The 13,828-nt window shown below is 46.4% G+C and overlaps 1 protein-coding gene across 1 annotated transcript in view; it reads right to left on the reverse strand.

Annotated features, from left to right (window-relative positions):
- The window catches only part of lamb2 (laminin, beta 2 (laminin S)), an 89,259-nt gene that overhangs the window by 21,262 nt on the left and 54,169 nt on the right, over positions 1 to 13,828 (reverse strand). The window contains 5 exon segments of the mRNA XM_056299936.1: positions 70 to 251; positions 3,053 to 3,149; positions 3,228 to 3,445; positions 3,766 to 3,990; positions 13,638 to 13,801. Coding sequence (XP_056155911.1) covers positions 70 to 251; positions 3,053 to 3,149; positions 3,228 to 3,445; positions 3,766 to 3,990; positions 13,638 to 13,801 — 886 coding nt within the window.

Below are 13,828 nucleotides of genomic sequence, written 5' to 3' on the forward strand. Positions count from 1 at the left end.
GATTGTCACTTTAAGGTGTTACACAATACAGTAATGAAATATTTATGTTCCTAACCCATCAATCTGTACCTGGACAATACGATCCCAGTCACCAAAGCACTGATGACAGGGCTGGCAGTGGGGGAACTGGCCAGAAAAGCCTCTGGCACACTGGTCACAACGGACCCCTGACACGCCCTGCCGGCAAACACAGTGGCCAGTCACTCGGTTGCACTGGGATGTCTCAATGCCGCGCCAGTCACAGTCGCAGGCTAAACAGAGAGCAAAGAACAGTGTTAGCATGGCCTGCAGTAGATATGAGCAATGGACAGAGAATTTATTTTCACTTCATATTATATTTTACATCCTCACTCCCTGTTCCCACTTTTCTAGAAGAAGAGAGAAGAGAGATTTTATCCTTCTTGCAGTTACACACTAGAACACACACACACATGTAGGGAGTGGTGGTTGAAGATATGTTCCTTCTGCATTTCCCCATCCTTGCTGCCCTTCCTCCAGGGGCCGCCGGGAGCAGCAGGCAGCCCTTTCCTTCAGCACCCGGGGGCAATTCCAGGCGGACATCCATGTTGTGGTCAAGGACAGAACAGGAGAGTGTTCTGCTTGTTTTTATTTGGACTTTTTAAGATTTTGGAGGAAATGCCGGTGAGCACAGGGAGAACATGCCGAATTCGACACAGAATGGCACTTCTTTTTCTACAATGACTATGTCACTTAACCCATGTACATCTTCTGTCTAGACTCCTACCTCAGTTCATATGAGCCGCTATCTAAATATATCCATTCCCAGTATGCTGCAAACGCCTAACCTCAAGACTCATTCTTTCTTACTGAAACCGGGAAAATGCCAACTAGATTCTGGTTTAACAAGCATTTCCGACAAATTCTTTACATCTGCGGCATATCTCCAGAACACTATTCTATCCATTCCTTCTGCATCGGCGCGGCTTCCACAGCAGCCAGCCTGGGGATCTCAGACAAAACAATTCAAGTTCTTGGTCGCTGGTCATCTCAGGCATATCATTCTTACTTTCGCAAATAACCTTTTTTTTATTCATTATTTATTTCTAGTTTTTTCCCCTTATCCCACCCGGTTAACCCAATGGCATAAGGCCGGAACTCTTGTCGAATAACTCCCCTGGCTCACGTTTCCACAGGAAGGAGATAGGCGTAACACCAGCTTCCTTCAAACTCGTGTCGGCTGCTCTCGCTATTTTACATGCTGAAGCCTCGCATGGATTGCATCACCTTCAAGCCGCGAAGGAGGCGTAGGGAGAATGCTTTCAGTTGCTTGGCTGCAGGCGCCTTGGTGGGCCAGAGGGGTCGCTGGAGAACGACGAGTCCCCGAACACTACACCGATCTACACCCACTATCCCTCGGGTAAGGGTGGCCTAATGAATGCCTTACTCCGTGGACGCTCTGGCCGTGACCGGTTACGGCGAGTCTGGGATACGACCTCCCAGCCACATGACGAGTGGATTGCAAGAACGGTGGTTTATTCCGCTCGGCCACCAGAGTGGCACATTCGCAATAATCTCAACGACCTCTGTAAAGCCCATGCTCACCTCAGCTCCATCTGATCTGACTTTTTGGGGGTCCATAGTTGGCTTGGGAAAGCCATCGCCTGAGACGGAACCCCCACCCTGAGTCTGCATCTTATGTCTGCTACTATATGTCAAGATGTCCCAGACCAGCCTAATTAGATGACCTCCACATCCATCCTCGCCCTCACTTCCATAAATCATCCCCATCATCCCCATCCTCAATCAACCTATAAACACTCACTGGTGTGGTGTGGTCCTTGCTAGTGAAATGAAGTTAACTAAGGCTCGGTAGCAGGGCCACACCTCAGCCACTCCTCTAATCACCTGGTAAGCCTTCTTAATACCTGGTCAACCCATCCAACACTGGTCGTCTCTATTCTTTCAACCTCCACCCTCCCACTCCCTCCCTCTCTTGTATTTACCCTCCTACCCCGTCCCCCGCTTATCCCTTTTCACATCCATTCATCCTCTCATCCCTCACCCTACCAATCCTTCTTCATATCCTTCATCTCCTCTTCCCTCCTTTTCTTCATCTCCTCTTTTCAGGCACCATCTGGGGTACGTAGTCGGCTCGGGAAAACTATCACCTGAGAGGGAATCCCTACCGAGTCTGCATCTCCCCAGCCACCATATGTCAAGATGTCCCAGACTAGCCTAATTAGATGACCTCCATATCCATCCTCACCCTCACTTCCATCCCCATCATCCAATACTTCCTCTCCTCAATCAACCTGTAAACTCTCGTTGTTGTGCCGTGGTCCTTGCTAGTGAAATGAAGTTAACTTGTTAACTAATGTTCGGGAGCAGGGCCACGCCTCAACCACTCCTCTAATCACCTGGCAAGCCTTCTTATACTTGGTCATCCCATCCAGCAATGTTTGTCTCCGTTCTCTCGACCCCCACCCTCCCACTTCCTCTCTCTCTCTCCCATTCACCCTCCTACCTCATCCCTCCCCCAACCCATCCCTCTTCACATCCATTCATCCCATCATCTCTCACCCTACCCATTTTTCATCACATCCTTCATCCTCTCTTCCCTCCTCTCTTCTCTCATTTCAGGCACCACCTGGGGTCCATAGACAACTCGGGAAAACCCTCGTCTGAGGCAGAACCCCCCCAGCCTGAGTCTTCATCTCCCCAGCCACTGTATGTCAAGATGTCTCAGACCAGCCCAATTATTATAGTTATTGGAGTTTCAATTTAGGATTGTACTGTATGACTGCCAGCACTGAAACCTGAGATCTACCATGATTACTCATCTCTGTGTGTTTTTTGGGGGTCCACATTGTCTTTTATTGCATTAGCATCTCAAATTAGTTCTGCTTTTTACTACTACTTACTACTCAGTCCTGGACTCTCCTGAAATGTACCAAGTTCTGAGATCATGTGTAAGGACAGGTATGCTTTTGTAGTTGTTTTGCTCATGCTGTTGCTGAAACCTCTGGAATTAGTTCCATCTGTGTAACTGCACTTTGTTGTTTGTTCCCTTTAAAGATTTAATGTTGCTGACCTCTGCATTGTGTCCTGGGATCTCCCCAGTAGTTCTCCTGGCAGTCTGTACACGTGTTTCCTCCAAAGCCATCGCGACACTGACATTGGCCGGTGAACTGCAGAGGGAGGAGGGTAATGAGTAGCAGTATGAGACATTATCAGTATCCACACACACACACACACACAAGACCTACCTCATTACAGGAGGAGGTGACTGAGTTGTTGGGGTCACAGCCGCAGGGTTGACAGCCCCGCCCGCTAGCCAGGTTCCAGTGGCTGGGGGCACAGTGGTCACACGTCAGGCCGCTGACATTTGGCAGACACTGACACTGGCCAGTGGCGCGCTGGCACACACACTCATCACGTTCCATGCATTGGCTCTGGTCAGTGCCCAGGTAGTTACACGTACACTCTGAGAAAAGATGATGAAAGTCAAGGAGGTGCATTATGGGGTTGTTTTCCATGGTCAAAACACCCTCAAAGGTGTTGCATATTGCAAAGGCATGGTGAATTCAATCTCGGAGCCAAGTCTTTTTGATGGGGAGAAGCTGAATTCTTTTGAATTTACAGCATTTTGGCCTAAATGTTTTTCTTTGCTATAAATTTTTCCTCTGCTGACAGGCAGTCGATGGGAGAAGCTGAATTCTTTTGAATTTACAGCATTTTGGCCTCGATGTTTTTCTTTGCTATAAATTTTTCCTCTGCTGACAGGCAGTCCAAACCACTACTCACTTCTACAGTTGCGCCTGGTCGCATCTCCGTAATAGCCACTCTTGCAGATACCACAGCTGGGCCCCTCTGTGTTATAGAGACATTTCCTGCACACTCCAATACGCCTGTCGCAAGCGTCCATGTCTGACATGTCAATGTTGTTACTGCACTGGCAGGGCTGGCAGCGGCCGCCCGGCTGGGTGGGGTTGCCATAGTAACCCGGGGCACATTCATCACATCTGGCTCCTATGTGGCGAAGGAAGCAAAGACACAAAACAGAAGAAGAGTTTAGGGTGAAGAGGGAATGATGGAGAGATGTGATGTGTATCAGAGAAGTCTGCACTGTGGTATATCTACAGTTCATTTGGTTGGCATGGTTTGACCACAAAATTGGAGGTAAGTACTCCAGAGTGTCTGGTAACCTTATTTTTTATCATTTATTTGGGAAAAGCAGGAAGCTTGTAGCATGGCAGCAGTGAGCCTAAAGCTAACATTTGCTTTGGCATATGATTTAAGTCCCATATTAAATATCACAAGTTGCTAGGAGTTCAGGTTCATACATCTGAGTTAGACAAAATATATTGAAACCAGCCACTGGGGATGCAAAGCCGGTGTATTCTTAGTGCTGGTTCTAAGCCGAGAGTAATGGGGAGTGTTGCGTCAGGAAGGACATCCATCGTAAAACCTTTGCCGAATAAAATATGTGGATCAAAAATTAGATTTCCATACCGGATCGGGCGAGGCCCGGGTTACCAATGACCGACACCGATACTGCTGGCCAGCAGGGTGCTGATGGAAACTATGCTACTGTTGGGAGAGGGAGAAGGAGAAGGAGAGGGGGAAGGCACATCCAGAGGCAGCGGGAGAAGAGGAAGGGTAGGAGTGTGGAGGTGAGAGTCAGAACTTTGAATGTTGACACTATGACTGATAAAGGGAGAGAACTGGCTGAAATGATGGAGAGAAGGAAGGTAGATAGGTAGATAGACTGTGTGTGCAAGAGACCAGGTAGAAGGGGAGTAAGGCCAGGAGCATTGGAGGTGGGTTCATACTCTTCTACCATGGTGTGGATGGCAGGAGAAATGGGGTAGGGGTAATTCTTAAGTAAGAGTATGTCAAGAGTGTGTTGGCGATGAAGAGAGTGTGGGACAGGGTGTTGAGTAAGAACCTGGAAATCGAAAGTGTGACGATGAATGTTATCGGTGCATATGCCCTGCAAGTTGGGTGTGAGATGGAAGTGAAAGAATAATTCTGGAGTGAGTTGGATGAAGTGGTGGAGAGTGTACCCAAGGAGGAGAGAGTGGTGATTGGCGAGGACTTCAATGGACATGTTGGTGAATAGAACAGAGGTGATGAGGAGGTATGGTGTCAAGGAGAGGAATGTGGAAGAAGGATTTTGTGGGGGACTTTGTGAAAAGGATAGAAATAGCTGTGGTGAATACACATTTCAAGAAGAGGGAGGAACACAGGGTGACATACGAGTGGAAGAAGGTGCACACAGGTGGACTAGATCCTATGCAGGAGGTGCAGTCTGAAAGAGCTTGGAGACTGCAAGGTGGTGACAGGGGAGAATGTAGATAGGCAGCATCAGATGGTGGTTTGTAGGATGACTTTGGAGGGAGAGAAGTGGAAGAGGAAGAGAGTAAAGGCAGAGCCAAGGATCAAATGGTGGCAGTTGAAGAAGGAAGACTTGTGTGGAGTTCATGGAGGAGTTAAGACAGGCACTGGGTGGTAGTGAAGAGTTGTGAGGTGGCTGGTCAACTACTGCAGAAATAGTAAGGGAGACAGCGAGGAAGGTACTTGGTGTGTCATCTGGACAGAGGAAGGAAGACAAGGAGACTTGGTGGAATGAGGATGTACAGGAAAATATATGGAGGAAGAAGTTGGCGAAGAAGAAGTGGGATAGTCAGAGTGATGAAGCAAGTAGATAGCAATACAAGGAGATGTGGCATAAAGTGAAGAGAGAGGTGGCAAAGCCAAATGAAAATGCATAGTATGTTGACTTGTATGAGGGGTTGGACACTAAGAAAGGAGAAAAGGACTAGACAGAGAGAGTGAGCTGGAAAGGATGTGAAGCAGGATAGGGTGATGAAGGATAGAGATAGAAATGTGTTGACAAGCAATGAGTGTGTGTGGAGAAGGTGGAAGGAGTACTTTGAGGGGCTGATGAATTAAGAAAATGAGAGCGAGAAGGTTGGATGATGTGGGGATAGTGAATCAAGAAGTGCGGTAGATTAGCAAGGAGGAAATAAGGGCAACTATGAAGAGTATGAAGAGTGGAAAGGCAGTTGGTCCTGATGACATACCTGCAGAGGCATGGAGGTGTTTAGGAGAGATGGCAGTGGGGTTTTTAACTAGCTTGTTTAACACAATTTTGGAAAGTGAGGATGCCTGAGGAGTGGAAAAGAAGCATACTGGTACTGATTTTGAAGAACAAGGGCGATGTGCAGAACTGTAGCAACTACAGAGGTATAAAGTTGATCAGCCACAGCATGGAGATATGGGAAAGAGTAATAGAAGCTAGGATAAGAGGAGAGGTGGCGATTAGCAAGCAGCAGTATTGTTTCATGCCACAAAAGAGCACCACAGATGTGATGTTTGCTTTAAGAATGTTGATGGCGAAGTATAGAGAAGATCAGAAGGAGTTACATTGTGTCTGTGGATTTGGAAAAAGCATATGACAGGGTGCTGAGAGAGGAGGTGTGGTATTGTATGAGGAAGTCAGGATTTGCAGAGAAGTATGTAGGAGTGGTGCAGGATATGTATGAAGGCAGTGTGACAGTAATGAGGTGTGCAGTTGGAATGACAGATGGGTTCAAGGTGGAGGTTGGATTACATCAAGGATTGGCTCTGAGCCCTTTCTTGTTTGCAATGGTGATGGACAGGTTGATGGACGAGGTCAGGCAGGAGTCTCCATGGACTATGGTGTTTGCGGACAACATTGTGATCTGTAGTGAGAGTAGGGGGCAGGTTGAGGGGAACCAGGAGAGGTGGAGGTATGCACTGGAGAGAAGAGGAATGAAAGTCAGTAGGAGCAAGACGGAATACATATGCGTGAATGAGAGGGAGGACAGTGGAATGGTGAGGATGCAAGGAGTAGAGGTGGTGAAGGTGGATGAGTTGAAATACTTGGGGTCAACTATTCATATTATTGGAGAGTGCGGAAGAGAGGTGAAGAAGAGAGTGCAGGCAGGGTGGAGTGGATGGAGAAGAGTGTCAGGAGTGATTTGCGACAGAAGGATACCAGCAAGAGTTAAAGGGAAGGTTTACAAGATGGTTGTGAGACCAGCTATGTTGTATGGTTTGGAGACGGTGGCACTGACGAAAAGACAGGAGGTGGCCCTGGAGGTGGCAGAGTTGAAGATGCTAAGATTTTTGTTGGGAGTGATGAAGATGGACAGGATTAGGAATGACTATATTAGAGGGAAAACTCAGGTTTGACGGTTTGGAGACGAAGCAAGAGAGGCGAGATTGAGATGGCTTGGACTGGGCGCAGGAGAGATGCCTGGGGATATTGGAAGAAAGGATGCTGAATATGGAGCTGCCAGGGAAGAGGAAAAGAGGAAGGCCAAAGAGGAGGTTTATGGATGTGGTGAGGGAGGACATGCAAGGTGGTTGGCATAACAGAAGAAGATGCAGAGGACAGGAAGAAATGGAAATGGATGATCCACTGTGGTAACCCCAGATGGGCGCAGCCGAAAGAAGAAGACAAAACATATTGGTATTTACATCACCAACAAAAACCATGTTCACCTCGCCCTCAGATTAACTGTCAATGTGCAGCCATAGCTAAACTTTATTAAGAAAGTCCTACTTATACGGTATGTTACCTAGATTATCAATATTGTTGTTGTAATTCCGCTTTTCATTAGTAAAGGGTCTTTGGGATCACATCATTCAGTGGACTACAGTCATCATATCATTACCCCAGTCAGTTTTATAATTGACTGTAACGTTGGCCTAAGTTTCAGGGGATAAAAAACGTTGCGATCACTGAGATTCAAATAAGTAAGTACTACAGAACGTCCAAATCTGCCTCAAGAAACACCACACTAAACAACACAACAGTATTTCATTGACATCATCATTTGGGCTGCAATCATGTACCCCAACCACACTGTGTATTTTACATGGCTGTAACAGTATATCCCATAGACACACAGCACGCAACTAAGATAATCGCAAGTTTATACGCCTGTTGGCAGATTTTTAACAGAACCGTTCATTTGTTCCTCAGATCGCAGCAGTAGTTCCTGTTCTCAAAGGGAACTTGTTTGCTTGATATGTTCCAAAAGGGAGAAGTGGCAAGCGGTAGAGCACAGAGGTGAAAGGTGAGGGGGCGGTGGAGGGGGCGGTACGATCCCTTATAATACGGGATCGTCCTGTATTGGAAAATAAAATGCTGCATCCCGTATTGAATCAATAAGGGACACGATTTTGTCCCGTATTCCCGCACACGTCATTTCATCTATACAATAGGCCTTCAAAGTGCTGAGAATAACATAATATCACGGAAACTCACACCAGTTACACAAGCGGAGTGGAGAAGCTTAATTCCAGTGGCGAGCTACAGACTGACAAGCTCTGCGTGCTGTATGAGCTTGCAAATCAGCGTCTGCCATCGTTGCCATTAGGCGTAACTCGGCGGTTGCTTTGTACAGTTAGAAATAGTGCCCTCAGTGGCTGTTTTCTTAATCATTATTATTATTTTAATGATGTCTGCAAGTCCCCCCGTTTAACATGAAAAACTGTTTAGACATAGGGCTGACTTCAGTGACCGTCGGAGAACTAGGGGCACATGGTTTTTTTCATCCAAGTCCGACAGCTGGAGAAGGGAGAAATACGCAAGCAGTCTGGTCACATGAAAACTGCGGTGGTTTGCCGGAGCAGTTTCCCCGGGGTACCACAGGCACATGGCCCAAGTCCTAGGATTGTACATTTATCATTAAATCAAATAATATGATTTGTTAAGAAATTGTTATTTATTAAAAAAAAAAATTTCCACTGAGGTGGGGGTCACGGGGGCTGGGTAGGCCGTCGTGGGAGCTGAGATGGGATAGGGTGAAGTGACCTTTATTTTCCTGAGCTAAAGGTGACAACCCTAGGGGATAGTGAGGTTGGAAGGAAGAGATATATCTATTAACTTTGTATTTCCCTAAAGAGGAACGGGATGGAGGACACTATCAATTCTCAAATACTGAGCCTCATGACATTCTTCCCTCTTTCCTCCTTGCACCCTTACTCCCCTGACATCTTCATCCTCCTCTTTTCATTCTCTCTCTCATTCTCTCTGATTCACTTGCTTTCTCTATCCACTCCCCCTCGCTCCCTCCCCTCTCATTTCTGATATTTCAACTTGTATTGAATGATCCATTGCACATGCTGAACAAAATATGATGACACTGCGGATATCCAAGGTATACGAAGGCTGTTGGGGCTGGCCAGCAGCCTTGAACGTTGTTACTGGGCTTCATCTAAAGTGAAGCACACTGCCATGTGCTGAGCCAGCTGTATCAGCAAAGCTGTCTAACTGAGGACAGCGACTGCGATAGTAACGTGCGAGCTGGGCTGGTAAAGTGATATGGATGGGTTTTGGTAGTTGTATAGCTGCATTAGGATCAATATCTATTGGTGCAAAAATGACTGCCAAGCTCCACTTCTCCCCATATCTCCTTAATGATTCTTTATACAACTGATCAGTAGTAAAACCTGCTCCATGCATGTGAGATAGAAGCTGACCCAGATTCAGAAACAGCCAACACCCTCGCCTTGTTCACATTTTCACATCTTCTTTCATATTTTTATTATTTTTGGATTTTCCCCCTTTTTTCTCCCCAGTTGAACCCGTCCAATTACCCCCACTCTTCCGAGCCATCTTGGTCGCTGCTCCACCCCCTCTGCCGATCCAGGGAGGGCTGCAGACTACCACATGCCTCCTCCGACACATGTGGAGTCGCCAGCCGCTTCTTTTCACCTGACAGTGAGGAGTTTCACCAGGCGGACGTAGCACGTGGGAGGATCATGCTATTCCCTCCAGTCCCCCCCGAACACGCGCCCTGACCTACCAGAGGAGGTGCAAGTGCAGTGACCAGGACACATACCCACATCCGACTTCCCACCCGCCGACACGGCCAATTGTGTCTGAAGGGACGCCCAACCAAGCCGGAGGTGACAGAGGGATTTGAACCGCCGATCCCCGTGTTGGTAGGCAACGGAATAGACAGCTACGCTACCCAGACACCCACCTTCTTTCATATTTTATCTAACAATTTTTTTTTGTTGCTTTTGTAAGCTTTGCTCAAGTATAGAGGACCAAAGTAAACAAAAAAGAAATATGTTTAGCTTACCACGACAGCGTGAGGAACCGATTTAGAAGGGTCTAGAATTCTGGGTCAGGTCCTTGAATGGAGAGTATTTAAACAGACCTGGTTCAAATTTATAACAAACACCGTCATTTGAGTTTAGTGTCTTAGGAGATCTCACCTGGTTCAGCTCTGCCATATAAGACACTATTCATCAGTCACACAAGAGGCATTTGAAAGGATATTTTATTTCCTTTTTGAGCCAGGTCTAACACAATAGGTCTAACACAGTAGCAGGAGTGCGTTGTGGCGCAGCACCGCTGGTGGGAGGGGTGCTGAAGCCATGCCTAGATAAGGTAAGGTAAGGTAAGGTAAGGTAAGGTAAGGTAAGGTAAGGTAAGGTAAGGTAAAGTTGTTGGTATGGGCTGGTGGCAGGAGCTGGAGGGGGAGAGGGACCGGGTGTGTTGGCAGTAGGGGGGGGGGGTGGAGAGGCGGTCACCAATAATTACTCACGCTTAAAAAAGGTCGCCCCGGAGCGTTTAACGATCCCTGTGCCAATAGTACAGGGGAGGGAGGGAGGAAATAACATGTTACCATTCACCACTGACATCTGTGAATTCTCTATGAGAAAGACAAGCCTTACCCAGCTACAGACAAGTCTCCGATTCTACCACAGTTCCCCTCGAACCGTCAGACAAATTAATTAGAGTTGACTTTTCTTTAATGAAGAGGATGATAATATTTCAGTTGAAACTTGCACTCAAACAGTACACTTTTTTTATTTGGATTTTTCTCCCCAATTGTACCTGCCCAATTACCCCACTCTTCCGAGCCGTCCTGGTCGTTGCTCCACCGCCTCTGCCGATCCGGGGAGGGCTGCAGACTACCACATGCCTCCTCCGATACAGGTGGAGTCGCCAGCCGCTTCTTTTCACCTGATGGTGAGGAGTTTCACCAGGGGACGTTAACGCGTGGGAGGATCACGCTATTCCCCCCAGTTCCCCCTCTACCCCCGAACAGGCGCCCCAACCGACCGACCAGAGGAAGGAACTAGTGCAGCGACCAGGACACACACCCACATCCGGCTTCCCACCCACAGACACGGCCAATTGTGTCTGTAGGGGCACCCGACCAAGCCGGCAGTAACATGGGGATTCAAACCAGCGATCCCCTTGCTGGTAGGCAACGGAATAGACTGCCACGCCACCCGGACAGCCCTTTTTTCCCCCCTTTTTTTAATGAAGAGGATAATATTTAATTTGCTCGTTAGGTCAAATATAGCAAATGTGTAGGCAGTGGGTTTTTTTTTAACTATGGGTTCTGTCCCACGGGTAGGACGCAGGACGTGAGCAGGTGGTTTGCGAAACAATCACGTGAATAAAAGTTTGTCAGGGAACACAGAAAAACAGAAGATGTGATTTTTTTCCTGTACAGGTTGCAGTTGGTCAGTCCAGGTGAACGCCCTGCAAAAGCAGCACAGATGCACTGCTGGAGCTGACAGTCTGCCTGCTAGGTGGGCACTCACTGAAGGTACATATACTGAATATCAGACAAGGAAATACTGCAGTAATGTAAGTGTATGCTTGTTTGTTCCAAATTTGTGCATTCATAGTTGAAAGTTTAAGAATATATAGAAAATATTATATTCGGGGGGCAGCCGGGGAGACCGTCCCAGTCGGGACGCGAACCCGTGTCTCCTGTTCCAGCAAGCGACGTTAACCAGTCGACTAAAGGGTCCGACCCGTTAGTCAAGGACCAACGTGTCTACTTATCCATGCACGTTACACTATGTAATAATTTGTAATGGATGAATATTAGGTAACACTTTAGTATGGGGGAACATAAAAAAACTTAATTACTAGTGAATTAGTAATGATCAAGATGTCACTTTAGTATGGGGAACATATTCTAAGTAACAAAAACTTAATTTACAGTAATTTAACACTATTAACACTTGTACTTTTGTGTTTTGTTATGTAAGAACAGACCATATTCATTACGTGTTAGTAAGGGAGAATAACTCTTCTTGTGGTACTACCACCTTATAAAGTCCATACTAAGCAAAGCATATTGAGATGGTACAACTAATAAGCAATAATTCTGAGGTTATAGAGGGAAAACTCATAGTTAATGGCTTACTGGTTGTATAATAAGGCCATGCAGAATAGGGCATTAATGAGTACGTAATAATGACCAATTAAGAGCCAATATGTTGCTAATTTGCATGCTAATAAGCACCTAATTAATGGTGACTATGTTCCCCATACTTAAGTGTTACCAATGTATCATATTAGCAATGACTGGTCAGAAGTTTTTATTTCGTAGCAAATAGTCAATTATAATTATGTTAGCTTAGCTTCACTACCGTGACCATAGAAAGACAAACAAAGCGTTTGGTGGGGCGTGTTTTTAGAAAATTATTTGACCCTCATTACACTTTTTATTTTGTGCTATCAAGCTACACAATTCTGTTCAGTCACACCTCTGAAACTGTAACGTGTTGAGAAAATAAGCATAGCTTTGAAAACTCCACTCAACACAGCCCTCGTGTCTGGAGCCACTTTTTTGTTGCTAACTCGCTGTAAGGAGTCGAACTGAAAAGGCATACTATTTAAAGACAGCGACACCTAGTGGATTGTTTTAGCATAACATAACTAAACCGAGCGGTACAAACGGCTCAACCAGGTTAAGTTCAACACATTTTTCAGTGAGATACAGAAACTCAAAATGTGCTCCACCAAACAGTGGAGCAGAACGGTAAAGGGTTTTAAAGTAATGCTTAATAATCCCCAAACTGGAACAAAGTGCATTATTACCCAACAACAGCAAGACCCAATTTCCCCTCAGGGATGAATAAAGTATTCCGATTCTGAGTACAATGCACCTGCTCATCCATGCACACATGGAATATGTTTAGTTCAGTGGACATCCACAAGGTCACAGGTGCAGTCAATTATGTGTCTTCATGTTTGCATCATGTAAATGTTTAGTTCTGCCCATTCCTGGAACTTTTTCTTCCTCTTAGTGGCAATGGTAGAAAGAAGACAGAGAGAGACAGACAGAGAGACCAGAGAGACGGGGGGGGGGGGTTGTTGCAGCAGTAAAAGCTCTGAGGCAGAAAGAAAGAGAGGGAGAAAGAAAGAACGGGGCAGAAAGAAAGAGAGGCAGAAAGAAAGAAAGAACAAGGCAGAAAGAAAGAGAGGGAGAAAGAAAGAGACGCAGAAAGAGGGAGAAAGAAAGAGGCAGAAAGAAAGAAAGAGGTAGAAAGAAAGAGAGGGAGAAAGAAAGTGGGGCAGAAAGAAAGAGGGAGAAAGAAAGAAAGAAAGGGGCAGAAAGAAAGAGAGGCAGAAAGAAAGAGAGGGAGAAAGAAAGAGACAGAAAGAGGGAGAAAGAAAGAGAGAAAGAGGCAGAAAGAAAGAAAGAGGCAGAAAGAAAGAGAGGCAGAAAGAGGGAGAAAGAAAGAAAGAGGCAGAAAGAAAGAGAGGGAGAAAGAAAGAAAGAGGCAGAAAGAAAGAAAGAGGCAGAAAGAAAGAGAGGGAGAAAGGAGAGGCGTCACTGATTTCAGGAAGACGGCGAAGCATGATTGTATCTTACCCGTGTAACCCTGGTTACAGTTACAGATTATCTGTCTGCTACGGTTGTCTTGGTAACAAGACGCAGCAAAGTGGCGTCCACTGTTGGGCCCGTCTGGGCAGGGGCATGGACGACACTGGTTTCTGGAACCCAGAACAGGGTTACCATAGTAACCGTTGGCACACCTGAGAAGACAACAGACGTATTAACCC

This window comes from Lampris incognitus, chromosome 2, assembly GCF_029633865.1.
Source record: "Lampris incognitus isolate fLamInc1 chromosome 2, fLamInc1.hap2, whole genome shotgun sequence".
In the NCBI taxonomy this organism is placed as follows: domain Eukaryota; kingdom Metazoa; phylum Chordata; class Actinopteri; order Lampriformes; family Lampridae; genus Lampris; species Lampris incognitus.